The sequence below is a fragment of the Colletotrichum lupini genome, chromosome 7 (assembly GCF_023278565.1).
Source record: "Colletotrichum lupini chromosome 7, complete sequence".
Lineage (NCBI taxonomy): Eukaryota > Fungi > Ascomycota > Sordariomycetes > Glomerellales > Glomerellaceae > Colletotrichum > Colletotrichum lupini.
The window spans coordinates 4,475,669-4,501,848 of record NC_064680.1 but is presented as its reverse complement, the minus strand read 5'-3'; the positions used below and the strand labels follow the sequence as shown (position 1 = coordinate 4,501,848).

At 54.2% G+C, this 26,180-nt stretch overlaps 8 protein-coding genes across 8 annotated transcripts; 2 read left to right on the top strand and 6 right to left on the bottom strand.

The window, feature by feature from the left end:
• Positions 1-408: 408 nt before the first annotated feature.
• On the bottom strand, positions 409-4,615 carry CLUP02_14375 (ABC-2 type transporter; the record flags this gene model as incomplete). Its single annotated transcript, XM_049293304.1, has 7 exons — positions 409-3,092; positions 3,145-3,441; positions 3,510-3,622; positions 3,719-4,134; positions 4,269-4,377; positions 4,440-4,534; positions 4,607-4,615. The coding sequence occupies 7 exons, from the start codon at positions 4,613-4,615 to the stop codon at positions 409-411; spliced, it is 3,723 nt and encodes a 1,240-aa protein (XP_049150450.1).
• A 1,087-nt stretch (positions 4,616-5,702) lies between these two features.
• CLUP02_14374 (aminotransferase class I and II) lies at positions 5,703-7,305 on the top strand (the record flags this gene model as incomplete). The annotated part of the gene is made up of 2 exons (XM_049293303.1): positions 5,703-6,521; positions 6,577-7,305. The coding sequence occupies 2 exons, from the start codon at positions 5,703-5,705 to the stop codon at positions 7,303-7,305; spliced, it is 1,548 nt and encodes a 515-aa protein (XP_049150449.1).
• A 1,662-nt stretch (positions 7,306-8,967) lies between these two features.
• Positions 8,968-10,427, bottom strand: CLUP02_14373 (uncharacterized protein; the record flags this gene model as incomplete). The annotated part of the gene is made up of 2 exons (XM_049293302.1): positions 8,968-10,236; positions 10,317-10,427. The coding sequence occupies 2 exons, from the start codon at positions 10,425-10,427 to the stop codon at positions 8,968-8,970; spliced, it is 1,380 nt and encodes a 459-aa protein (XP_049150448.1).
• A 189-nt stretch (positions 10,428-10,616) lies between these two features.
• On the bottom strand, positions 10,617-11,750 carry CLUP02_14372 (uncharacterized protein; the record flags this gene model as incomplete). Its single annotated transcript, XM_049293301.1, has 2 exons — positions 10,617-11,266; positions 11,402-11,750. The coding sequence occupies 2 exons, from the start codon at positions 11,748-11,750 to the stop codon at positions 10,617-10,619; spliced, it is 999 nt and encodes a 332-aa protein (XP_049150447.1).
• Positions 11,751-16,359: 4,609 nt separating this feature from the next.
• On the bottom strand, positions 16,360-18,214 carry CLUP02_14371 (uncharacterized protein; the record flags this gene model as incomplete). Its single annotated transcript, XM_049293300.1, has 3 exons — positions 16,360-17,621; positions 17,762-17,928; positions 18,177-18,214. 3 exons carry the CDS (start codon positions 18,212-18,214, stop codon positions 16,360-16,362), a joined length of 1,467 nt encoding a protein of 488 aa, XP_049150446.1.
• A 1,457-nt stretch (positions 18,215-19,671) lies between these two features.
• Positions 19,672-20,163, top strand: CLUP02_14370 (uncharacterized protein; the record flags this gene model as incomplete). Its single annotated transcript, XM_049293299.1, has 1 exon — positions 19,672-20,163. One exon carries the CDS (start codon positions 19,672-19,674, stop codon positions 20,161-20,163), a length of 492 nt encoding a protein of 163 aa, XP_049150445.1.
• Positions 20,164-20,215: 52 nt separating this feature from the next.
• CLUP02_14369 (uncharacterized protein) lies at positions 20,216-20,448 on the bottom strand (the record flags this gene model as incomplete). The annotated part of the gene is made up of 2 exons (XM_049293298.1): positions 20,216-20,246; positions 20,309-20,448. 2 exons carry the CDS (start codon positions 20,446-20,448, stop codon positions 20,216-20,218), a joined length of 171 nt encoding a protein of 56 aa, XP_049150444.1.
• A 324-nt stretch (positions 20,449-20,772) lies between these two features.
• CLUP02_14368 (uncharacterized protein) lies at positions 20,773-25,741 on the bottom strand (the record flags this gene model as incomplete). Its single annotated transcript, XM_049293297.1, has 15 exons — positions 20,773-22,445; positions 22,479-22,562; positions 22,600-22,683; positions 22,762-23,064; positions 23,143-23,480; positions 23,739-23,869; positions 23,924-23,960; positions 24,054-24,074; positions 24,120-24,255; positions 24,322-24,445; positions 24,505-24,526; positions 24,591-24,715; positions 25,039-25,293; positions 25,367-25,614; positions 25,675-25,741. The coding sequence occupies 15 exons, from the start codon at positions 25,739-25,741 to the stop codon at positions 20,773-20,775; spliced, it is 3,648 nt and encodes a 1,215-aa protein (XP_049150443.1).
• Positions 25,742-26,180: the final 439 nt, after the last annotated feature.

The following is a 26,180-nucleotide window of genomic DNA, read 5'->3' as shown; positions in this document are numbered from 1 at the left end:
AAAAATATCAAAATGGTGTTTTGGTTGTAACATCTCACATTTGTACGTTGTGGTGGCTTTGGGTCATAGTCTCTGCATATCACCATACCAAATTCCGGTTGCAGGGCCGCCGTGGAGCGCACAAGTCAACTTGTACTACTATCAATTCTCTGTAGCATTATAAAGCCATCAATGTCAAACTATAAACGACATGACAATCCTCCAACGCCGTGAAGGTGCCCATATGCACATTGACAGATTATTGCCATTCGAAAGGAAACTTGCTGTATGTATCTCTGTGTGTGTGGTCTCTATGAAATGACCCGAAGCTGTTGCGGCTCTTGCTACAGTGGCCGTCACGCTTGTATTCTTACAATTGTATACCAAACAGTGCCTAGAACGTCGTCTCGAGTTGACCACACATGATGTTTATCTCTTCTCGACAAGAAGGAAGTGCATGGCGCCATAGGCAAGAACAAGGAAGACAACTCCAAAGGTACCGAGGCTGACGACATCGGTCCAAAGGGCGTCGTTGTTGAAACCGAAGGAGCTCAAGATGGCGGCTCCAGGAACAGTGATGTCCAGACCGTACTTCTTATCCACCAGCGTGAGCTGGAGCACCTCATTGACAATGAGCGACTCGAAACCGTAATGGAAGATAGACAGCATCTGGAGCCAAAGAGCAGCCTTGGGGATGGCGTTGTGGTTGAGCAGCAGACCAGCGAAGAGCAAGCTGAACAACATGACCAAGCTACCAATCAGGTTGGCCACTCCACCGTCCTTGCAGATAATGCCGATGAAGAGGCAGATCGCCGCGGCAGCGAAGTTGAACAAGACCAGAACGAGAATGAATTTGAAGAAGTGGCTGGCATCCGGAACCAAGCCAGTCATCGGGTAGATGATAGCACCCATGAGAAGCGGCGGGATGATTCGTAACGGGATAATGTCGAACAAAATCTTGGCCGCAAAGTAGGTGATGGGGGAGTAGTAGCCGTTAGCGCGCTCTCGGACGAACAAGAGTCTCTCAGTGGCGAAGACGTTCAAGCTGGTCAGTGTGCTGAATCCGAACAAGGCCAGGAGGAAGAAGAAAAGACCCAGACGGTTCTGGAAACCCGGAATGTCATCGGTCAATCCATAGAAAAGGTAACCAGACAGCACGGCGAGGAGGATGGCAATGGCGTAGTGGGTCAGCATGAGAATAGGGTTCCTGTAGAGGTTCTTCCACGTGCGTTGAGACAGAATGATGAACTGGCGAGTATAGCCAACGCGGACATAGCCCTTGCCGATGGCGCTGATGTGAATGTTGGGTCCCTCAGGGTTATAACCGTTGGCATTCTGTCCATTGGCGCCTTGAGCGGCAGTGATAGACTGCTGAATTTCATCGTGCGTAGAGCCGGCGATATCAGACTCGGCGAAAGATCGAATCAAGACGTCGAGATCAGTTCCGTCATATGCGGCAGGGGGGAGATCGTGAGGGTCTTCAGCATTGGCCGGCGGGACAAAGCCGGATTGATTTTGAAGCTTATACGATCCGACATCCTCACCTCCGGCATCCGATGAAGCAGCCGTGTCAACGGTGTTCTTGCGACGAGTGAAGAGCTCTCTTTCTTGGCGAATCTTGACGGAATCACGGCGGTGGTTCTTGGGACGCGAAGACGAAGACTCAACAAGGCTGTCGTCACCGATTGAACCGCCAGAAATGCTTGCGATAGACTTAACAGCAGTCGTGCTGCTGGGGCCCAGGCTGGCAACATCGGCGTTCAGAGCTCCATCATCTTCCAAAGTAGAGGCACCGGCATGCATGGTGAGATCGACAAGGTAATCAGCAATGTTGAAGCCTGGAGGGCACGAGTAGCCAATGTGGTCGAAGTAGGCCTGGCACTGAGAGAAAGGTCCTGAGTAAACCGCGCCACCACGAGCCAGCAGAACTAGTCTGTCGAAAAGTGCAACAATGTTGGACCGCGGCTGGTGAATAGTGAAGACGACAGTACGCTTGTAGTTCTTGGCCAACGTGACGAGGCATTCAATGACATTAAAAGCGTTGTAAGCATCCAGGCCGCTGGTGGGTTCGTCCAAGAACAGAATAGAGGGGCTCGTAACGAGTTCGCAGGCAATGCCGACTCTGCGCTTCTCTCCACCAGAGATACCTCGGCCCTTGCCTTCCTCAGAGCCGATAAGAGAGTCCTGAATGTGGTAAATGCCCAGCTGCTTCTCAACTTCGAAAACGCGTTGCTCCTTGGCAGCACGACCCATGTTCCGGGGCAGGCGAAGAAGGGCACTCGTCAAAATGGTCTCGTGCACGGTCAGGGTGGGCAGCATGGTATCCTCTTGGTCGACAAAACCGATGACGTTCTTGTATTCGATGTCTGTAACCTTTTCGCCGTTGACGAAGAAGTCGCCAGAGACTTGACCTCTCTTGTTCTTTCGTGCGAGAATATCGAGGAAAGTGGTCTTGCCAGCTCCTGAGGCACCCATAATGGCGGTCACCTCTCCGGGATGGGCCATACCCTGGATGTTGTTCAAGATTCTCTTTCCGTTGAGCTCGTAGGCGACATTCTCAAAGTAGAGAGAGGCAGGCTTGTGATCAGCCATGAGCTTCAAGCTTTCGTCGTCGGAGTCGTCCAAAGCGATGGCGCCATATTTGAACTGTCGGCGAGAGAGGTACCACGTGAGGAGGATGACGGCGACAACGAAAAGGGAGCATGCGGCGATAATACTGGCGATGAGTGGGGTGTTGATCTTCTTGACCGGCCTTTCGTAACCAGGGACTTCGGTGTGGTACAGACACTCTCCAGAGCGACAGCTCAGTTGGATGCTACTGTCGCCGATCAAGGACAGAATCAGGTCGTCCATGGCGGGCTCTTTGAAGGCACAGTTGTTGACGCCTCCATTCTTCTGCAAGCACTGGAACTCTGCGGGGCCCTTGATCTCCTCTACCAAGAATTCGCCGATGTCGACGGAGCCGTTTTCGCCACAGAGCATGCGATCCGGGATGCAGTCGCATTGGATCTTGTTACACTTGTAGTCGGTGCTGTTCTGGCTGTCGTTGATATCGGCGTTTGAGCTGCACTCGTTCAAATGGCAGTAGAAGGATTCACGTTCATCGACCCAGACTAGAGCAGGTTAGCTTGGTCACTGTTCCAAGTGTACGGACGATAGGCCTACATTGGAAATCGCAGCTGCCCTCTTCTTTCTTGCAGGTAAAGGTGACTTGAGGGCGCTTCTCTCCGAGAAGGTCGGTAATCTTCTTGTTGGTGACATCGCAGATTTGGTAGTTGTGGTTGATGACCTCGCCGTTCTGGTAGCAGACACCTCCCTCCTTAGTTTCCATGAGTGCGTCGCAGGCCTTATTTTCTGTGCAGACGTTGCAGTTGATGCCGGTCCAGCCGTCGTCGCATTCGCAATTGTCACCGGTTCGTCGGGGTCTATCGGTGTTATCGCCACGGGAGAGAGATCCGCACACTATGGAGTACGTGTCAGTGATGCGCCAAACTTGTGCGACTGCAGGGCGGGGGAACGTGTGGACGTACGTGGATCGAGACAGTCATCGCCGCCGAAGCCCTCGGGACAGCTACATTTGCCGGTGAAGTCATTGCAGCCGGCAAACTGGGTACACTTGTGGGCAGGGAGAAGACAGTTGAAGCTGCGCAAAGGATGTATGTTAGCATTGGGGAGTTGAAGGCAGAGGTGATGGCAGCATGATCGCGAGATTGCGACCTCTCGATGGAAAAGCACTCACCATGGAGGACAATCAGAAGGCCGGTCGTCGAGTAAGGTGAGCTGGGCACGCAGCATATCGGCCGTGGTGGAATAGTTGCGCTGAGCCGAAGCCAGGAGAGGAAGACATGCCAGAGCCCCGATGAGGAGGCTCCTCAAGGCGGGAGGAGCCATGATGGGCGTGTTGAAGTGGCGGACTAGACACCGAGTCGGATGCCAGCAGATCAAGAGTGGTGGCGGGAGAGATGTCGATGTCAAAGGAAGGTGAGGTGTATGTTGGGAGCAGATCAGAGAGGGGAGAAAGAAGGTCAGATCATAGACTGGACTGAACTGGACCCAACGGAGATGGACACGGCTGCGAACAGAGCGGCGGAGGATGGAGGAGGAGTGGAAGCTCTTGGCCTGCGGGAGGAGGCGTGTGAAGCAGACGTGGATGACCTGCGCTGGACCAAGGCACCGAGCCGATAACAGAGGTACCACCGGCCGATAATAACCCGCAGCAGCAAGCACCCAGCAATCCAGCGCCCAGCAACCAGCGACGCGGCTTGCCGGTACCTTACTGCGGTACGTACCCGCTTCCGAGGTGTCTCCAGCTGGACGGGACGGTCCAATCGTGAGGTGGCGGTGGCGTCACAGTGGATAGATTTGTAGGAGACGTACCTCGACAGGCTGGGGACCCCACTGTGCCAGTCGGAAACACGCATCAGCGTCCCGTGGGGTGGCTGAACCTACCGAGTTCGTACCGCAAAGAGCCTGAGGCTTCAGGTTCGTTGACCATGTGCCTGGGTACGTATTCGTAGATACCTACGTCCGGTGCCTTTCCATTGCCCTTAGCATTCTGTAGCGCAATCTGTCAGACTTCTTCTCTTGTTCCCCAGAGGCCAAACCCCCGCCATTTCCCTCGGTCAACCAGTTCCATGGGACGGGACGAGACAAGACGCTAAGAATAGTTCGACTCTTTGTTTCCCCCTCCCTCGAGTTCTCGGTGCCTATCTACGGAGTAGTGTACGCAGTGTGTAGATGAGGAGTTACCTCAACATCTTAGCTCATGCCGTCTACTGCCCAATGCAGACAAACATGCAGGGAAGACGCCTGCCAACTACGAGATCCATGAGCATTACACTCTGCGACCTGACACTTACCACCAGCAACGTCGCCATTGAAACACATCGATACAATGCGATTGCACATCTAAGCGTAGAATCAAGCACCAGGGATGTCCATCTGCCACTCATCTGACTCTCAGGTGGATCTGCCACTCGTGGTGAACTCCATTTTTACATAGTTCGACTGGCCGAACCTGAAGGGACTATGGTACTTGATTCCGAACAAACAATAATCCATGGCACAGTTCAACAGAGTACAGACGATGGGCTTCCTTAGGGACTAGAGCCAGTGGCCTCACAAGCAACGTCGACCCTGATGAAGTACAGCTGCAGGTGATTCCTTGAACCCAACAGATTATCATCTTCAGCTATGCCGATCAAGCAGAATAGCTCAAAGGCATCTCATACATGTTTTGGCTACCTTGGAAGTAGAAACTGTCGCTGGAACTGGCACTGACCCGATACGATACGATACTATACAAACACCGGATCATTGGCACACCAAGAGCTAACATCTAGTTTATCCTCGTTTTACCTCGGTCTTAGTTAAGATTCCTTACGTTTGTCACCGAAGCTAGAAGCTCCAGCCACAGCTCATCTCAGCCCAAGGCGATCTCGTTGTTTTACCTTTGCTTTTGCTCCCCGCATTGAATGGAACCTCACTCAGGTACCCAACATCCAGGGCATTATACTTTTCTCCAACAACGCAATCCCGTACATCTGTGCCCGCGGAGAGTCTTCCTAGTGGCAGACGGTCTCCAATGCGTACCCTGTTGACGGGCCATTGGCATGCGTTAGGCCCGGGACGCCGCCGTGTGCTCAGGGTGTCCAATGTTTCTCTGAGCAGTCCGAAGACGCATCCCGTCCGTGCTGATACGCGGGATTGCCCTTAGTCGCCTTATGGACGAGGTCGGAGCAACTGTGCGAGTGTGTTTGTCTGTGTTTGTCTGTGTATGTATAAGCAAAAGTGACCATGACTCTTGTTTGAGATCTCAGTTTCCCATAATCCCGCCAGCCTTGGCATTGTATCATTCCATACCCGGCGCAAATCGCAAAAAGCCTCGCTTCTCCACGTTTCTCCTACCCTCTCACTCACCAAGCTTATTGCTGCCCACTAGACCTCCTCTTCTCGGCTCAAATGCCATCATCCTGAATCCCCCAATCCAGCAAATCCCGCATCCCGCACAGCCCAGCCCCCTTCCCCCTCCCCCAACAATGGTCCGAATATCGGCTTTCGACGTGGAGCAATGGATGGACGAGTACGAGACCACCCCGGGCTGCCTCAACATCGCCGAGACCTGCGCCGCCTCCGTCTCCGTAAATGACCTAGTCACCCTCTCCGAAGACAAGCACGCGCCCGGCCCCGTCGACCTCTCCACAAAGCTAGTTTATGGCCCCATCCGCGGCTCCGCCCGGCTCCGTCAAAGAGTCGCGGCGCTCTGTAGCGGCGCTGGGGCCGGCTCGAATGACTCAACTCCCGGCGTGCTCTGTGAAGACGACGTGCTCATCACGCAAGGCGCCATCGGTGCCAACTTCCTGCTGCTGTACACCCTGGTGAGCCCCGGCGACCACGTCATATGCGTGTATCCCACGTACCAGCAGCTCTACAGCGTCCCCGAGAGTCTCGGCGCAGATGTCTCCCTGTGGAGGCTCAAGGAGGAGAACGGCTTCGTGCCAGATGTGAGCGAACTCGAGGCCTTCGTCAAGCCCAACACAAAGGTAAATCCTATCTTCTCATCCATTACTGATCCTTGAAACTAACTCCGTCTACCAGATGATCATCGTCAACAACCCAAACAACCCAACCGGCATCCCCATCCCAACGCCAGTCGTCGCCTCCCTCGTCGCCTTCGCCAAAGCCAGAGACATCATCCTCTTCTCAGACGAAGTCTACCGGCCCCTCTTTCACAACATCTTCTCTTCCTCAAGCGGGGACGCGGACGTGCCCCCGCCCCTCACAACCTTTGGCTACCCCAAAGTCGTCGTCACAGGCTCAATGTCCAAATCCTACGCCCTGGCCGGCATCCGCATCGGCTGGATCGCCTCCGCAGACAAATCCATAATCCAAGCCGTCGCCTCGGCCCGCGACTACACCACCATCAGCGTCTCCCAAATCGACGACCAAATCGCCTCCTACGCTCTATCACCACCCGTCTATGCGCCGCTCCTACGTCGGAACGTCGGGCTCGCCGTTACCAACAAGGCTCTCCTTGAAGCGTTCATCGAGAAGCACAAGGGCGTGTGCTCCTGGGTGAGGCCGTTGGCGGGAACGACTGCGTTTATACGCTTCACCCACAGGAGCGGCGAGCCGGTGGACGATGTGCGGTTCTGCTTGGATGTGCTGAGGGAGACGAATGTGTTCTTCGTGCCGGGGTCAAAGTGTTTTGGTCATGGGAGGGACTTTAAGGGGTACGTGAGGATTGGGTATGTGTGTCACACCGAGGTGCTTGTGGAGGCTCTCGAGAAACTTGAGGCGTATATGCGTGTAGCGTTCCCGGAGTAGTAGGTGTCTGCTTGAAACCATTATGACATGCTTGGCTATTCGAATGGTCACGCCACCTCATTAAGCATTTGACGATGTGATCAAGTGTTGATCGATATGAGTCTCAGGCCTCATACCTCATACGTTCTGTGCTGTTCAGGCAGTCCAAGAACCTGTTCTGCTGCCGACCTGTGTGCCACGGAGGCTTTATTCCTGGAGCTCGAGCAACGGCACATTTACTGACCCAAAGCTCTCACTGCCTCATCCAAGGAATCTTGACTCTTCACCCCTGCTAGTCGATGAGCGTTGCTGAAGCCGAAAGCCATGCACCGCCGAGATGTCTTCTCGCTTCCCATTCAGAACGCTCGAATTGAGACACATCTCTCTCCGGCACCATTCCAATACCTTACACCCACCCAGTCGAATCCTAGTCGTCTTTGCGAAGTAAATATAATTCTCGGTGCAGGTGTAGAGAGACCCAAGACTCTCCATGTCATCACCGGAGCGGTCGTAGAGTATTACCCAGCTTTTGGCTGGTATGCCAGATTCCAGGCAGATATTCACCACGAGGAAGTCTAGAGATCTCCAACAAATTACTTATGCAGGAGATATTTCTCTTCAATTTATGCAAGAGCCACTTATTTTGATTCAGCTTGGATTTCTGGAAAGAAGGAAACATTATTTACGTTGAGATCATTGGTTGTAGAAGCTCCCACTACGAGACGTTGCGCGCGGTCTTTCTGACATTGACAAAATTTGTTCTACAAGTCCTGTCGGAGGCCTTACAAACTGAAGCTCACGTCTCATTCCCCGCCAATATCCCCATCAGATAGATGCCAAACGCAAATTCCTATGCGTACGTCTGCCTTCGTTCACCTGGTATATCCGTATGAAGCATCACCGAAGGTACGTAATTAACTTCCCAAGCCATGCTTAAAACCAGGCTTTGACCCTACACTTGAGTTCCTGGAAGCACCCAGCCGCTGACAGAAGGCTAAGCATAATTGACATCATTCTCCCTGTGCTCAGAATTCGCTGAAAACTCATCAATAGTCTCAAGGTGAGCCCCATCCCTCAGAGCAATCGTGTTTTTTTGTTTTGTTTTTTTATGACTCTTGTGTCGATACAAGCCAGGGCCGCCTGATCGGTTGGCTGATGCTGGTTTTATCCAAAAAGAAATATCTCAGGCATACTCGCCCTTTCATCTGCAGTAGTGAGCCTACCTACACTGGATATCTTAGGCATTTGGGCGCACTCGATCACTGCTCCAGCCGTGACAGAAGGCATAATCAATCACCGCAAGATCATCAATTAAGATTGTGTTCTCTTATGGACGAAAAAATGACAAGCCACTTCTACGTTGAGCGCGTAGGCTACAACTGTACATGGCACAGCAACTTCTCTAAAAAAAATCGCTTTGGTATCCTTTGCACTCGTTCAATCCGGAACGAGGTTCGCCAAACGCCGGTATCCGGTATGCCGGAAGACTATTATACAAACGAGATTCAAGACCTTGCCTCAGGAGGGCAAGTGCCCCGTCCAACCTGCATGTGTTTTCACCCTTCAAGACTTCGTATGTACCAACAAGATAGCCTCCAGGCGTTCATTCGTTTGCAACAAGCTCATTGCCTTCAGCCGTAATCATCAGATTGAATATGGTTCGCGCGATCCCAGCTCAGGCTGTCACCTATCGTCGTGAGGCCTGGCACTGGAAGGTTCTATCACGATTTGCGGCACTTGCTGCAATCGTAAACTAGGTAGTCGTGGTACCCTTGAGCTCCGGCGCGAGTCTGCGGAGTTGTTCGTAGTCTGCTCATCTGCAGCCAGGTCGGCCATGCTCGAGGCAATGCTCTCCGCTCGTTGCTGGGCAGGACCGGGGTACGTCGGCGGAGGCTCAGTGCCAGGTTGAGGGGTGTTGCTCCTGGACCGCTCGTCATCCAGCGAGACTTCGTCGTATCCAGGTGGAGAGTAGATGGGCATACCAGCGTCTCCTACGTCAGCTTCAACGTCCGGGCTGGACCCTGCTCGGGTATCTAGGCGGGGGGTATCTGGTCGAGAATTCGCCCGTGATCTAGAAACGAAGCCCGGCGAAGGTAGGTCGCTTTCGATGCTCATTACAGAGCTGCCTCTCCTGTGGTTCATGGCTGATCCGGCCCCAGATCGGATTGAGGTGGCCGCAATACTGGCGGAGTCTGACAGCAACCCCATCCTCTCACTCTCATTGCTGTTGGCGCGAAGTCGTGTACCATCGTGACGAGCAACACCGAGGTCGGCGTAGGAAACACTGGAAACAGCTCTCTGACGTTCATTCTTCAGGCGTTCATGTTCTTCTCGGAGCACAGCGACGACGCTGTTATTGCTGGCAGCCCGAGCTCTGGATCGGATGTTGTCCAGAGCTACAAAGTCGCCACGTTCCCGAGCTTCCCGGCGCTCCACTCTCCGCTCCTCCCGCTCAGCAAGCTCTTGACGGCGGGCTAGGCGAATCTGGTAAAGAGCCTCCATCTCCTGATCACGCAAATCCTCCTCTGTTTCTTCCGTGGGATATTCGATAACCACATCGACACCACCGCGTTCACCTTCGCGACCCAGAACTTGCTCGGTTTCGTTCGGATCAGGCCGATAAGCAGGCAGCGTCATAATCGAACGAATCGAAGTATTGCGGTTGACAGCGCTGTTGGGAGACCGGGCATCGGCCTGCGACTGATCGGCCGAGGCATCGAATGCGACAGAAGAGGGGCGGGATCGACGGCGGTCGGTCAGTCGCTCGGTAGAGGTGGAGTCTTCATCCTGAGCCTGGCGGTATCTGTTTCTGCCACCATTTTTCAATATTGATTTGAAAAAGCCACCGCCGCCAGGTTTCTTGTTGTTGCCGCGGGTAGAGCGCCGAGATGCGCGGAGGGAAAAGACGACAAAGGCGATAAAGATGAGGAGAACCAGTACACCGAGGATGACCTTTGGTGGTATGGCGTCAGCGGCTTGTTCTAGGGTAATGGAGGACGGGAAAAGAGTCCTTCACATGTCTTGTCACTTACAATTGTGGTAATTTTCCTGCCGTCGATTTCTTCACGACGTTGCAATGTCGCAGGGTAGCCGGTCTGGAAACCGGCGGAGAAGTCGAGTGGTATTCGCATTTTGAGGTACATTGCGTATAACGAGCGACTGGATTTCGACAGAGTACCGGAACGGAAGGGTCGGCGGTTTAAGGTCGAGAGGCGCTGGAGTTAACGGCGAGGCGGATTAAGGCGGGGCGTCCCAGCTGCGCAAAGCGAATAATAAGCGTCAGGACTGGGACATTGAGACTCGGTAATTGCAGGGACGCTTATGGGGACGCGTTAGATTGGAGACGAGAGGATGGCGATACAGGTGATGGTCGAAGTGTTGTGGACGTGGGAGCAGTCGAGAGGTGATGTGGGAGAGAAAGAAGGAGGCAAGCAACAGTCGGTTGATTTGGCGGTTGGAGGTGAGATGAGGTGAGGTGAGGCGAGAAGACTGACGGGACCAGGTCCAGGCAAGGTGCAGGTTGGTACTTGGTAGGTGGCAGCGGCGCCGTGGTGGTAGTAGCACAGGGTCAACCTCGAAAGGTCCGGGGTTCCAGAAGCAGGCGGCGAGGTACGTATCCGTGCCCGTAGACTGGGTGTAAACTTGTGCCTCGTCTCTGTGCGCAGTGCTGTGCAGCGCAGTGGGACTTGGTGGTGAACGATGAAGGGTCCTTTCGGGTGGGTGAGTGGGTTTGATGGATCCGGGAAGGGTGTAAGCTTTGTGAGGCTGGGAGGCACGGAGCAGCAGGTCGGTGCCTTGCCCTCGAAGTGCTCTGTATCCGTATGCGTGCTTGGTCTTGGTAGCGATGCAGGAGGGAGGCGGAGGCGGAGGCGGATGGACGAGAGGCAGCAGCGTTGCTGGATCGGATCACCGCTGTCGATTGTCTCTTGGTTTGCCTGAGTAAGGTAATCAAGGCGGGTATCCGTAAGCGTATTGCGTATTGCTTGTTGAATGTTGGACGTGGGACGTCAGGATGACCGGGCTGGCGTATAGTGGACGGTTGAATAAGTTATGTGTATTGGCTGATGGATTGATTGGCGTTGTTTGGAAAAAGCTGTAGTGATGTTGGTGGCATAACCTAGTAGGTAAGGAGAAGAAGAGCAGACGGAGGAAAGGTGAACAGGCAAAGTCTCGGTTGATGTCGCGGTCGAGGTTGCGGGTGAACCTGAGATGAGGACGAGGACGAGGACGAGGATTGCGGATGCCTCAGCGCAGCGCAGCAGGACCTGGGTACGTACTGTGTAAGGTAGAGCTTCGACGGAAGGCAGGAGGCAGGGACGCAGGCACGAGAAGGAGGCAGGAGCAGAGCAGGATGCAAAAGTGGATTGTTGCAGCTGCCCACGGCCGCGCCTGCAGCTGCTGTTGCAATTGCACCTCAGTCTGCGGTTGCCCTTCCCAGCTGGACCCCGAGACTCCTTCTCTTCCATTCTCTCTTCCTGACATCTTTTTGGCAGACTCACTGGCCCTCACTCTCTGGCCATGTTTCAAAGGTACTTCTTCAACAACCCACTACAACGTGAGAAACGCGGTACCTCGCACAACAAACATCCTCCACTCCCCCCTCGAGGTGGGCCGCCTCGTAGCTTACCTTAGCGTCGCTCGTGTATGTTCCTTAGTGGGTGCCGGCGGCGGGAAGAATCTATGCGCTAACCTTGTCCAGGTTCTACGTTGCTCTGCGCGCCGCTCATCCCGTTGCAACTCTGCTTGAGGACGATGCAAGTCGTCGCGTCCTCCCTCTCCAATTCTCTGATGCGCTCTCTCTCTGAGGAGTAGTCTCTGGTGTCTCACGTACGCAGCTGCACTGGACCCCGCGGAACGGATTCGAGTCAATGGCCACGGCCTTCGCCGTCAATGATATCAGACAAGACAATCCCGACTGTTCTCAATGCCGCTCCGGGTAGACATAAGATGGCAGGCCGACCGAACCGCCAATGAACCAATGAACCAATGAACCAAGCTATCAAATCATTTGAGTTTACCCCAAATCAGCGAACGCCGTTCATCGAATCATTCTCGGCGTTTTCCAACGTACCTATCTGTGTACCCGTACACGAATACATGACACCGTCATACCTGCCTACTACACACTCCGTTCTCCGTACTCCTATCAGGAAGACTATCTGCAAACACGGCCCGGGCGAAACGTGAAGGAGAAGAGGCCTGTCCTCTGCGTCTGTCAAACTTCACTTGCAGAGCAAACAGCGAGTCTTGTTTCTCCAATCAACCCCTTTCCGCACAGGGCGTTCAATCGAATCAATCTGTCTTCCTCCGGGGTTCAGTGAGCAACAGGAGCTTCCATTCAAATCACCATATGACATCAATCACCCAAGTACGAATGCCAAATCAGGACCATCCATACATCTCCAGTCAATATTCGAGCCCATGGCCGCTGCGTTAGACATCTCCCATGGGCCCCAACTTTCAGTCAGCCCAACCCAGACCATCGGGGCGTGAGGCGGTGCCCAGGGCAGGGCGGTGTTGGTGTTGGCGCCAGTCTTGCTCACCCGCTCTGCACAGGCACACAGGCTATGGAGACATCATACAGATTGGCGCTATCATCATCACTGGCGATCCCATCGCGCCGGCAGCCTGTCCTTGGGGCTTGACGTGTGGCTTGCGGCTTGCTGCAACGGTGTCATTCGGCCCTAAAGCTTCTGGCCCACGAAATGTCAAACCCCCCTCAGCTTTGCTCCATCGACTTCCCCGTTTCCTGTCTCTATTCAGGTCCACGGGTGACATCAGACAAAACCATCTCTCACGCCTGAAGAGTCGACGATGGGATTGATCTGTTGACAAAAAGTTACTGCTCCCGCCCCTTCTGTTGATTTCATGCCCTAGGGCAGTGATTTCGCTTCCGTCGCCTGCCGTGTCACGAATTTAAGCATTAGCAGGGGCCTCCTCAGGAACGCCGTCGCTATGCCATGCCGCCATCCGGCTTGGGCTTTTCGATTGATTTGAACCCACTTGGCCAAGAAGAACTCGAGCGCTGTGTCTCCAGTTTTGCCCGGTACCGGTAAACTATTTCCAGCAACAAGCATCATGGCCCAGTAATAGTGCAGCGAAAATCAAGCAACATCGACGCACCGGGTACGGCTATTCCGCACCCACACGAAGGCTATCCCGCACCCATACTAGGCCTACTCAAGCAAATAGTGGGCTACACGTGACTACACAGCCGCAGCAGCCATATATCAGGCCATGGGCGCGCGCCTTCCCATTATTTCTATTTTAACGCATAATACCACCTTTTTTAGTCATTTTTAAAACAAGATAAGTACCTCTCCAAGCACTAAAATATAGGCTCTAGAAATATATTTTCCCTAAGCAAAAACTAGCTTCTAAAATTGTAGTTTTAACTTCGAAAAGCGCGCATAGTCAGCATTATAAAAGAGAGCAAAGTAAAAGGTACAGTTATAAAAAGTACAGTTATAAAAAGTACAGTTATAGAAGGTACAGTAGAAGCTACGCCTTCCAATCCTCTAGAACTACCGGAATAATAGAGATTCCGGGTCACATATAGCTACTGCGGCTTATAGTCACGTGCAACCCACTATTTACTTAAGTAGGCCTAGTATGGGTACGGGATAGCCTTCATGTGGGTGCGGAATAGCCGTACTCGACGCACCAGCCTCCAGAGGATAGTATAGAGCAGCTCTCACCAGCCACCGACTGCTTCCCTCTCAGTACAATATGCAAACTAATCTGCTGCTCTGCCACAGCCCACAGACATGGCAAGCTGGCAGGGTTCCCCGGGACAGGTGAGATAGCGTGGATAGGATGTGACTTGTGAGAAGATTAACCGCCAACATTGGGGCTGCCTGGCAGCTCGCAAGCCAGTCAAGGAATGGCAGGGATGCCCCGCGGTCTCCAGCACCGCCTCATCTGCATCATGATGACCATGTGGCTGGGGACGGAGGGGCTGCCGCCTGCGTGGGCTTACTCCAGCGCTGCAAGCAAGTCATGTCAGCCCAGTTACCTCGCCATCTTCATTCTTCGAAAGCTGCCGCAGCCCTTCTCGAGGACATATCTCGCATGCTGTCCCTCAGGTTCAGTCAAATGGTTCCGGAATCAACACCTGGATACTAATACACGGTTTTCAAGACTTCCTCAAGGGCGCAACGCTATTCAGGAACGAAAGCCCAGCTATCATGCAAGTCTAAGACAGTTGCACTTTTTGTCTAAGACATTTCTGCACGCTGGCTTAAATCACCCAATCGCCTAGCCGCACCCTCTAATTCGTCCACCTTCGCGAGTAGCGCTGACAGGACTGAAGGAGAGAGAGACGACTGGCCATTTTGCAGAGCGGCCATTGCCTGTAGGGCAGCCAGCCGTGCCTCGGGTCGGACAACCTAATAGTTAGGCCCGTTGTGTCAGCTCATTGGAAGACGCCGTCCAGCGCAACCTCCGCGCGACATCTGGAATCATTCCGCATTAAGGATAAGGCGAAGCAACGTTGAATCGGTTCTCTCAAGGTGCCACAATCTTGACTTATACGAGCCGAGGCTTGGTCCCAGTTCCGCTGTCAATGTCTTCAAGGAGAACGAATTCTTATGTACGGAGTATCCGAGCATATTTATTTTTCCGGTTGACGACAAACCATGCAAATGAGGAGTATCAGGGAGCCTGGGGAAAGAAAGGCATTCTTCTCCATCATAGGAAAAAGGCAAGACGCTATCACACCTGGCAACCCCATCCCGCTGTTTCACGGAGACCCATCCACTGTCAGCTGCAGCTATCGCTCGCAGGATTCATCACCACGCATTGCGGTCTGTATCATGAATCCTGCCAGCCCTCCACCACATGCCGAGACCAACAAAGCCTCATCACTTTGCCACTTGGAAGAAACTAGACCTGGGCCGTTCTGACGGAGCGACATTTCGGCCCCCAAAAGTCGCGAATCCTTCCCCAGGCGTGCCAGGCCACCACGTTGTCAATCGCATCCATGCATAACGTACGGGATACAACTGCCGATCGACAAGATATTGTGAGAACAGTGAGATAGGTGTACTTTGCTTGCTGCCTGCGCTGCCCATTCATGACAACTCAGAGATGGATGCTATCCCTGATGAATATCGTTATCTGCATTAATTCTAAACGCGCTTCAATAGTGGTTAGGAAGCAATGCCATTGCCGTCTTTGAATGTGGAGCTGGGAGAAAGGACGCCGCATCGGAAAAGTACCTGAACCGAGATGGTATAAAAATTAAGAATAGCGCATGTAACGCTCCGCTGTGAAAGTAAGACTGTTAGCTCCGAAGGCATGAATATAGGTTTCTACCTTGTCTTACTCGTGAAGTATGCTAACAGGGGAAGCGTTTGTGAAAATCCGTAACCTACAAACCCGCCAATAACTCATCCTATCAGGAGAGCAGGCATCAGGGCTCTTGTTCTCGGGTTATCTGCATAATTCTCCCCGCATTCAGCTTCAGCGAGCAAATCTTGACGGCCGAACCGCGATCGGACATCTGCTTTGAAGAAGCTGATTGCTCTAGGGTTATCACACGCGGCTAGGATCTTCGTCAACGTCTTGAAAAGGCTCTTTCTGAAGGATGAAATGCCACCACCAGGGCGAGGACAGAGTGAATAACGATGGCTCGTTGGCTCCTCATCATCGTTGGTGGCCTAGCGCTTGGAGGCGGCCGCATCTTTTCAGCTTCACCCGTTTGAAGAGAAAGGGAGGAAGTGGAGAGGGGGGCAAGAGTGTGTACCGGACCAAAGGCTCTGCTACAAATACCCAGTCTCTTTAGTGAGAATTGGATGAGGTGCCTCATTGACTGGAACTCCGCTTAGCATTGATGATATTTGTGAGTATACACCCAGGCAAGAGCCCGACTTCTCAGCGAGGCACGTGGTATCCGGAATATCTGTGAACAGGAAAATTATCTATTGAGGTTACGTACTCAATGACCAAACTACCCAAAGCACCCAGGATTGCTCCCCCATTATGGAAATCAAAGAACAAAGCGAAAATCATCCAAACCATGAGTCGCCCCGTCCCCCTTCCCCCTTTCCCTCACATCGCCATCACGTACCCAAATCACCCAAATTTCTTCTCAAACTTCCTAAACATCCCCGTAACACCCTTCTCCAACCTGCCAACATTCGCCTCCAGCCTTCCCGTCGGGTCCTGCTTGCCCGTATACCCCTTATACTTGCCCGCCTCCACCTCCGTAGGCCGATACGCCTGCTGGTGAATAGAGTAGTCGAACGCTCCCGGCTGCTGCTGCTGGCTGCCCCCGTTGCCACTGCTATACGAGTACTGCGAGAACCCGCCTGGCGGGGGCGACATCGGGGCCCCTGCAGCCGGGGGCGCGGAGGCCGCAGTCGTTGCTGAGGGTGGTGTCGGGGGAGTGTGGACGGCTCCGGCTTGCGGTTGGGGTGTTCCCTGCTGCTGTACTTGCGGCTGAGGCTGTTGAATTTGAGGCGGCTGAGTAGGCGGCGGGGGCGGCGGCGCGAAGCCCGGGGACGAGGGGAACGGGCTTCCGTTGGCGTAGGGGTTGACTAGACCCGGAGAAGCGAGGCCGCCGTGTACGGCTTGCGCCGGCATCGTTGCCGCGCGCTGGAGGACGGGCTGGCCTGGGGGTCCACCGAATTGCGGCGGTGGGGGAGGAGGAGGGAGGCCGATTCCCCCGTGTCCCTGTGCGCTCTGGAATCCGGGCGGGGGTACGAAACCCGGGGAGAACGGGGCCTGCGCGTCGTAGGCGACGGCCGCGGCCAAGGGATCGGCGACGCCGTCTTCGGGGGGTGGGGTCTTTTCTCTGTGGCGGATTGTCTCTGGCGCGGCCGGAGCAGCGGGGTTGTATGCCATTGGTGCGAAACTCGCCGGCTGCTCTTGTTGTTGTTGATGGGCTGATGGCGCGGCGGCTACGGCTGAGGTAGGTGGCCCTGCGAACGCTGAGCCGTTTTGCTGCTGCTGTTGCGCGGAGGCGCCTCCTCTCGGGGATCCGTAGTTCGGGTCCGATATCGCGACGTGTTCTAGCTGCTGGACGACGGAGCTCACGGGTTGATGTTGCGTGTGCTGCTGGACATGGTGCTGGTGTTGCTGCTGCTGCTGAGGCTCATCGAGGATCTCGACCTGGGCGGGCGGGAGGACGAAGCGGATGCCGTTGACGAACTGGAGAGCGTCGTCGGCCTTCCAGAAGTAGATATCGAGCGAGTAGAGTTTGTAGTGGTACTTGTTCTGGTTCTGGGGGTCGTAGGTGGGCAGGTGCCATTCCATCTGATCCGTCGTCTCGCCTACGATGAGGGTCACCATGCACTGGTGGTTGTACGAGTATCGAACGTGCGTCTTGTCGAGGACTGTGAATGAATGTTGGTTAGCGGATGTGATGTCATGTCAGCTCCAGCTCCAGCTTCAGTTGAAGCTTCATATGAAGCTCTAGCTTGTGCTTTGGAGAGTCAGAGAGCTCTCGGAGCAGGATACATGGGCTTTTACGCACATCCATCAAAGGCGTCTTGGTCCTCGGTGCCGGGCTGGTTGGCAATCTCAATGCGCGCGCGGCGGTCGTTTGCGTTTTCAAAAAGGTAAACGTAAGATCCCTTGTCGAAGCGGTGGTGCGGCGGATTACTCGTCGGTGGGCCGTAAAAGTAGTGAACGTCTCCGAAGCTGTTGAGAGTTTGAGACCAGTCAGCAGCCGCCATCGTTTTCTATATATATGCGCCGCCCTTCAATTTGCAAATGAATCGCAAATCGCAAAATCCCACGTGTGGTTTCGGGTCGGGTGTCGAGAGCCAGAGAGAGTGTGAGAGGGAAAACAGGCGAACAGGGCCAGGTAAGAAGACAAATGCGAGCTATCACGCTTCTTTACCACCTTTTGGGAAAGACAAAAAACCAACAAGAACATGAAAACTCACAGAGTAGCAACGTTTTCCTCTCCCGGCCGGGTCGCCATTCTCTAATTGTGGGATTGCTGCGAGCAGCCCCTCCAAACCTTACCTTACCTTGCCGAGCTTCCAACAACGCCAAACAAAGGAAGCTCCAAGAATAGCTTCCTTGCCTTTTCTCTGTCCAAGGGTTCGGGACCACTCCCTGGGCCGATGATCCGATTGACAAGCACCAGAGAGGCGCGCAACTTTCTCGGGGGGTGTTGGGCGCTGGCAAATTGTTACCCCGCCTCGGTCAAGGTGAAAGGTAATGTAGCCAAGGGCGGCAGCGGGTACGAATAGAGAACCAACAGAGCTCTATGTTGCGGGCGAAATTGGACAGAAGATGTGAGAAAGTGTGTGTGGCACCTAGTTTATTTCAGGAACAAGATGAGTGAGAGGTAAAAAAGGGAAAAGAGTTTCGTTTGAGGAGGAGGAGGTGGGAAAGATGGACTGTTTTGCGCCGAGGGTGTCGAGGTTTTGTGTAGCTTGCTTACCACCAGAACAGACCAGTCTCGACGATCCAAAGCTCTCTCTCTCTCTCTATTCCTCTCGTGTGATCAATCACCCAGTACCCCTCTAGTCCTCTTCTCTCTCTTTATCTTGGTACCACTCAGTAGCCAGACCGCCTCAAATACCCCCTCCTCTACGGAGTAGTAGGATGAGCAAAAAAACAAATTCGCAAGTGACAAAAAGGAAGGACCAGGCACGCTACCTTACCTTGGGGGTCTTGCGACTTCGCAAAACGCCTATCAACCCAATTGTCCCCGCCATTCTCCTCCAAGTCCCAGAAGCTCCCGAGCTAAGGTAGAGACCATGCGCGTGCCAGGCCCTGCTTGCGTTACGTCTGCTGTGAAATACATGGGTGGTGAGCTGCAGCTGGTCGCATCGACTGGTCAACTCGGCGCTTAGAAGACGTCGGGGACAGCCAATCAGGTGCTCCGGCCGGGGTTGTGTACTGCGTAGAACGGACAGTGACGGGAGAGTGCCGTCGTCGGGGAGTGGGGTCCGACGTGCGCCGTGGAGCATGGACCTTTTTTCCCAAGGTGAAGAAGATAAGATAAGAGGTGGTGAGTGAGGTGAGTGAGGTGGCTCGGCGAGTGGAGGTGAGGTGACCGAAGTACCTCTGCCTTAGTCATCAGTCGACAACGGCTGCGATGGGCGTGTCCAAAATTTTGGCGATAGCTTCCCTGCGGCTTTGATTGCGTGGTGACGGATTATTCTTCGCGGTACCACTGGAGCCAGCCAACGCGCAACGCACACTCCTTTCGAATCTCACGAACTGAACACCATTGAACTGATCGTCAATTGACATCAATACAGTAAGCTCCCGCCCATCAATTGAGCTTCAACGCAAAATCACCAACAGCGGTACCTCAAAGCACCGCGACAACTTCGACGACACTCCCCCCTCGAACCCCGATTCCAACCGAAAACAGAACACCCTCCCAGACCGAGAGCCGACGGCTCCCCAAAGCAATCCAAAATGGGTGGCCTAACAAACGTAATCAACATGTGCTCCCACCTCCAAAACGCCTCCCGCGCCCGCCTGGGCATGACCTCCGTCACAAACACAAAGCAAAACCTCAACCTCGCCCTCGCCCTCCACCGCTCCGGCTTCGTCTCCTCCCTCTACCGCGGCGGCCCGACCCCGCCTGCGCCCGAAGACCTCCTCCGCGACCCGGAACCCGTCACCTCGGCCAACGTCGCCACGCGCCGCCTCTGGCTCGGCCTCAAATACTGGAACAACGAGCCCGTCCTCCGCGGCCTGACCATGGTCACCAAGCCCACGCGGCCCATCAACGTCCACATTGAGGACCTCGAGATCGTCGTCCGCGGGTTCCCGACCAAGAATGGCCTCGTCAAGGGGTTGGCGCTGGGGGAGTGCCTGTTTATTTCTACGGATAGGGGTATCTTGGAGGCGAGGGAGGCGCTAGCGAGGAAAGTTGGCGGTATGGTGCTGTGCCGGGCGAGATAAGAAGGGGATCATAAGGCCTTGTTATAGGTCAGGGGCGAAGAAAGATGGCCTTTTAGAAAGGGGAGAATTTTGATAGCCACTCCCTACGAGGAGAGAGCACCTGGGCCACGGGCAAAAGGAGTCTTGGGAAAAAAGAAGACACCACAGGGCAGGCGTCGAAGTCAACATGTTACTGCTCTGTAGGAGCAATGTCCTCCATATACTGTACAAAATTTGTATTCTAGAGAAGACACGAACACACCATATTTGAAGCTTTCCTGTTCCGTGGCCAGATTGCAGCGACATCTGCTCTTGGGGAACACTAAGTCCGAGCTGCCTTTTAACAAGCTATGGCTCACCCGCGTAGAGAAGAGCATTCAAAACTACACACATACCATGCAAAACTACTGAACCTTTTAAATGTCCAAAAGTCAGAACAATTCTGTGCGAGTGGTATTCATTCTCTATAACTGATTTCGGGCTCCAGACACCAACTTCTCCATGCTCCGGAACTTTGAAATTTCTCACGAAGTAATTTACGCCTTTTTGTCGGTCAGGTATCATGGTACACCCCAATGGTTTCTAAAACTATACAATCACCTCCGCCACTCTTCGACAGAATTCTTTTTTTCATGCAGTCTCAGTCTTGACTTCTGTGGTCGCCTCAACAAGGGCCGGAGTTGACTCCGTCTTGTCCTCCTCCGCCGCTTCCTTCTCATCGGCCAGTAGCTCCTCGAACTCATCCGGGCTCTTAAGCTCTTGGTCCTCGGCGTCTTCCTCCTTGAGGCCGAGCGTGGCAGTCTGCTGGATGATGTCGTCGAGCTCGGGCTCCTCAACACGCTCTTCAGTCACGGCCTCCAGCTCAGGCACCGCGGTCTCCTTCTCCTCGACAGGAGCCTCAGCCTCAGCCTCCTTGGCCGGACTAGGTTCAGCCGCAGTCTCCTCGATAATAGGCTCTGGTGTGGCCGGTGCCTTTGCCTCCGGGGTTCTCGGTGCCTCGGCGATGGCCTCGGCCTCTGCGGTCTCAACGACATTCTTGACTGGAGCATCCTTCTTGCTAGCGAAAGGGCTGCCTGTGCGGCTTCCCGCCCGTACCGCTGCCGGTCGAGAGAGTGCTCTCTTGGGACTCCTTGAGGCGGAAGCCTTCTTGGCGCTGCTCGGCTTTGCGCTCCTGCTTCTAGGAGGGGTAACGGGAGCCTTCTCTGATACCTTTGAAGTCGAGCTCGCCGTGGGTCGCATCATGCGAGCCAGGAAACCTTCGTCGACCTCCTTATCTTTCTTGGTAATGGGGTGGTCCTGAAGGGGCTTCTTTGGCGGCGGGCCAATGCTGGGCCGGGGCCGGTTGATGACTGAGTTCTGGCGCTTCAGAGTCTTGGGCGGCGCCGCAGCACCGGGCGCGCTCGCTCTGCTAGCCGGGCGGCCCTGGCTGCCAGAGGCGCGCGTAAGGGTTTCGCGAGGAGCCTCCTTGACTCTTTGAACGGAGGCGGCAGTCGGGGCCATCAGCGAAGCAGGCAGCTTCACGGGCTTGGTGGGCGACTTGACCTTGGGCTTGACGAAGCCAATGCCGCTGGAGGGAGAAACCTGCACGGGCGCGGGTTTCTTGCCGGCACCTGCCGTTTTCGCAGCGGACTTGGGGGTCGAAGTCGCCGGCTTCTCGGCCGGCTTCTTTGCGGCATCGTGCTGAGCCTTGGGGGCGCTCGGCTTGGAGCCCCCCGTTGCTGTGGTAGGGGTCTTGGCAGTGACTGGAGATCTCAACGGTGTCTTTGCTCTCGTGATGGTAGCGGGAGGTGCCAATTTCGCCAGGGGTTTGGTGGTGGTCTTTGTGGAGTTTTTGGGAGCCGTGGACCCGGCGGTCTTTGCGGCAGCTGTTCCATTGGAAACGTTGTGGTCGGGCGACATTTGCGTCGGGTCGCCTGGGAGTAGCTCTGGCGTAGGCGTTTCAATGTCTACGTGTTTGTCGGGATTGTGGCTCGGGTGGTTGTTCAGAGCCCCCAAGCTACGAGGGGAGGCTCCGTTTGTCGGCTTGTCCGCGTCGGGGCGGCGAGGTGACTCGGGAATGGGGCTGCCGACGATATTTGTCTTGTAGCCCCCGGAGGTGTCCTCGGTGGCCATTGTCTTATCAGAGAGGCCAGATACAGACGCCTCTCCCTCGGTATGGCTGCTGAGCCTTCGCTGGGACACACTCGACTCGTTGCTGGGATCTCGGCGGAGTCCTACTCTTCCGTCCTTTTCAACAGCAACAAAGCTCGTTCGAATCTTGGAGAGTGGGCGGGTGGATGATAGAGGGGGGGTTTCGGTGCCGTCTGCAGAGGTATCAGGTTAGTTGAAATGCGTACACGATGGTGTTTGGAGAGTCAAGCTGGGCAGTTCTATGAACTGGGAAGAGGTCGAAAAAGCAAGCTCGCCGAGAGAAGCTGCGTCTATTGCCATGGAGCTAAGAACGGCGGGGGAACTTACTGGAGGAGAGGCCAGGGGACCTTCCCCGATCCGGGGGACTCGAGTCGGCTTTTTGCTCGAACATTGCCCGGAGGTTCTTAACGGCTGACATGGCGGCGGTGTTGGGTCGCTACCGAGCGACTTCTTTTCAATCAATGTGTGGGAGGAAGCTATGTGGGATACGTGGAAGTTGCGACGGGTGGATCGTTTCGAGACAGAAGTTTAGAGGCAAGAATCGCGTGCGCCAGGCGTGGTGGGTTACAATGGCGGACTCGAACGTTGAATGTTGCCGGAAAGAAGACGCATGCCCGGTCAGTCCTCGTGTTTGCGGAGGAGTTGGTATACAAATCGAGGTTGAAGGGAAGGAAAGCTGCACTTGAAGTCGCGACACAGCTCTTGAGGGTCGTCGAGGCAGAAAGGCGCAGGGGGGTTGGACGGGGCTCGTCGCGGCGGTGTCAGTGCAGTGAGGCAGACACTGCCCAACGGCTGGAGGATTTCGAGTGTTGGGCAAGAATTGGTGGAGGAAGAGCGAGTTGCTATGACAGCTGGAGATGCATGATCAACAGTAGGTCGGGGGATTTTGGTGGTTGAAGCAGTCAAACAGCGGACTGCAGGCGATTGATTGTTGCGGTGGATGGTGTTGTATGCAGTTTGTATTGGGTGATGTGTTGTTTGGATGTCTCAGCCAAAGTCTCGTTCGTCTCCAGGCCTCGGTAGGTTGTAACTCAGAGGTGTAAGGTGTAAGGTGTAAGGTGGTCAGTCCCGTCGCGCGTTTGCGTGTCCGTGCCGTCCAGATCAGAGAGATAATGCCGATGATGTATGGGGGAGAAAAGACGAGAGTCGAAAGGTGGGTGGTTCGAGAAGGGGGAGACTCAGGGAAGTGAGGTTTCTGGCCTTCAGGGCTGGCATTTAAATTACGGACACCCCATAATCATAATCAGAGGCGGAAAAGGGACGGCCGACGTGGATATTTGGGCAATGGGCGTGTGACTGGATCGATCCAAACGAGCCAAAAGAGCCCACCACCACTATTAATCGCTCTCTACCGAGTAAATCTGTCTGTCTGTCTATCTGTCTATGCTGAACTATCCAGGACCAGTTATCCATCCATTACCTAGTTCCATACTTGATACAGCTACCTTACAGATAGAACACTTCACCATACTGCGTCGGGGGTAAGGGACTTGGACTGGAATTCAGGGGTTCCCATAAACGCACATGCTCGCTCTGCTACCACGCTACCAAACCGTCCCGACGCGCTTGCCAGCCTGCCAGATACAAAGTTGCACTCCTGGCACCTTCACAAGGCGGTGGGATGTTATGTAAGACAGATGTATTGACACACTTGGGTACAAGCTAAGGTACGGGTGCTGTACAAGGTACTTGAAGCTTGAGTGGAGCAAAGATATCCAGTTTTAAGATACCTCAAGCGTCCGTAATGTGTAAGGATAGGTACTTATGCATCTATACAGCACCGGTGCGGACATGTGCCTCCTCTATGCAGGATGTCTGCAGCAGTGCAGCAATCCGCCCCGTGTCACTGGCCCTGGATCATCCTCTTTCGCTTCTCGAATTCGACTGCAGGGACCCCGAGTGGGAAATCCATTGGCTCGGCCGGGGTCAATTTACCAGAGGACATGGTTCTGGAAGGAAGCTCATTTCCTCTGGGCCACTGCTCTGGTATCGGAATGCAGCTTCTCCAGACACGTCAGTACACTACGGAACTGATTGAATGGCAGTGACTCTTTGGTTTCATCATGTAGAGTGGTGGGTAGTTACTGGCGATGGGCCCTGGGATCTCATCGCTGGCCCCTTTTCTAAGGTAGCTTGGGTTCTCGTGATCGCCCGTCCTTTGGGCCTCAAGTGTCTACAAAGTAAGAGTCGGGAAACGGAAGAAGCCAACCGGTCCCCAATGACGCCCCTCACACCTGAAAATTGGCGTCCTAAGCTAGTCGGGAGATTGTGTCAGCGATGGCCGTGCTAAAAAGCCTCAATGAGTGTATCTGCTGGACGGTTCCTTCGGAAATCGGGGCACGGGCAAATTGAACGAGACGAACAGGCCGGCGCCAGTGTCAGTCTGGCAGTCATCGGAATCAGCTAGCCGGAGAGCAATGACTCTGTTCCGGTTCGTACCTGACTAGGCGGATTGGCGTGACGGTTGGTGGCCGTTGATTTCGAATTATCAAACGTTCCCTCCTGTGTATTTTCTCTCTTTCTTTGTCTGTGACTTGGTGTTTCTGAACAGCTCCGTTCCTTCTCGCTGTCTTTCCCCTCCAAAATGGGAAGCTACGTATCGGGATACTTATGCACGGTCTCCTGTTTCAGACAGCCTCTTCAATCTCCTATCCGTTTTGTGCATTAGTGCGCAATCTGCAGAGCCCATCGTGTATCTTGTAACTGCATGCGGTTTGGCTTACCGCCTTTTGTCGTCTATCGTGCCTTAGCTCTGGCCCATTATACAGGAACATAATGCATTATTCGTTGAAAAGAAAGGGGGTCCTTCTCGAGCCCCTCAGACGCGCGGGGACAAAGGAAAGAAAAAGACACGCAGGTATCGTACAGCAGCGGAAGGAGAAAAAAGTTAGCATTGTTGACATTCAGTCCCGTTTCATTGTTGCTACCATGTCCGGCTGCTCCAGCAACTATGAGTAAGGCCCCATCTCCATTATCAATCAAGAACCTCAAAACTACCGTCATGTTTTTTGCCTCGCGTGCCTGTTCAATGTCCGTAGTGAGGAGAAGTTGTGTATCTGGAACACTTGAACCCGGGAACCCCTCTTCAGTCTACCCAGTTGTTAATCACTCCAGTCTCGATCCCGCCTCCGATATGTGTCCTAGCCGTGTCCACCAGCAGTGGCAAGTGAACATCACCTCCCATCTCGGGACGGAGACACGGAGGGGAAGGAGCAAGGACTGGACTCAAGGGCTCCAGCTTCTGGGGGTGGTCATACCGCTCCCCGGCGCGAGGCGAACCTCCCGTCTTCTGGAAGCTCGCAGTAACAGGGAAGAACCGGGTTTGGGGGCCCTTTTCCCGCTCTTCGACCGTCTCTTTTCAACACGCTAAGAAGTGCAGAATGTGGGGAGGAAATTTCTCACCAGTCTCGGCCCTTGCTCCAGGTCTACCCATAGGCCACTCCTCACTCTTTTCAATGAGCTTTCTCATATGCTGACTGACTGGCTTTCAATGTACTGTGTGCTGTCCGTCCCTTGGTCGAATTTCGGCGACGGGCATGTAGATATGTTTTCCGTCTCAGAGGACGGTTCTCGTGTTCACTCATAGCCCGCAATGGACAAGGCGGATGGATACTGACAAAATCGTGGCTGACAGCGCATCAATCCCCAAGCCTGCCGAAGCCAAGTTCCAAGTTGAACTCAAAGCCCACGACCCGGTCAATTGACGCGAAAGCGAATCAAACAGAGTCCCAAGACGCGCTTCTGGTGCTACTGTGCATCCCAGATTTGCCAATGTAACCGTGACTTGACGCAATAGTGCGGAATCAACCGTGTTCTAGAGAGCTCCGATGCACACCCGCAAAGTACGTACCGCGGCTAAGGTAAGCCAGTAAAGGCACTGAGGACCCTGGGGGATCTTGTCAGTGCCG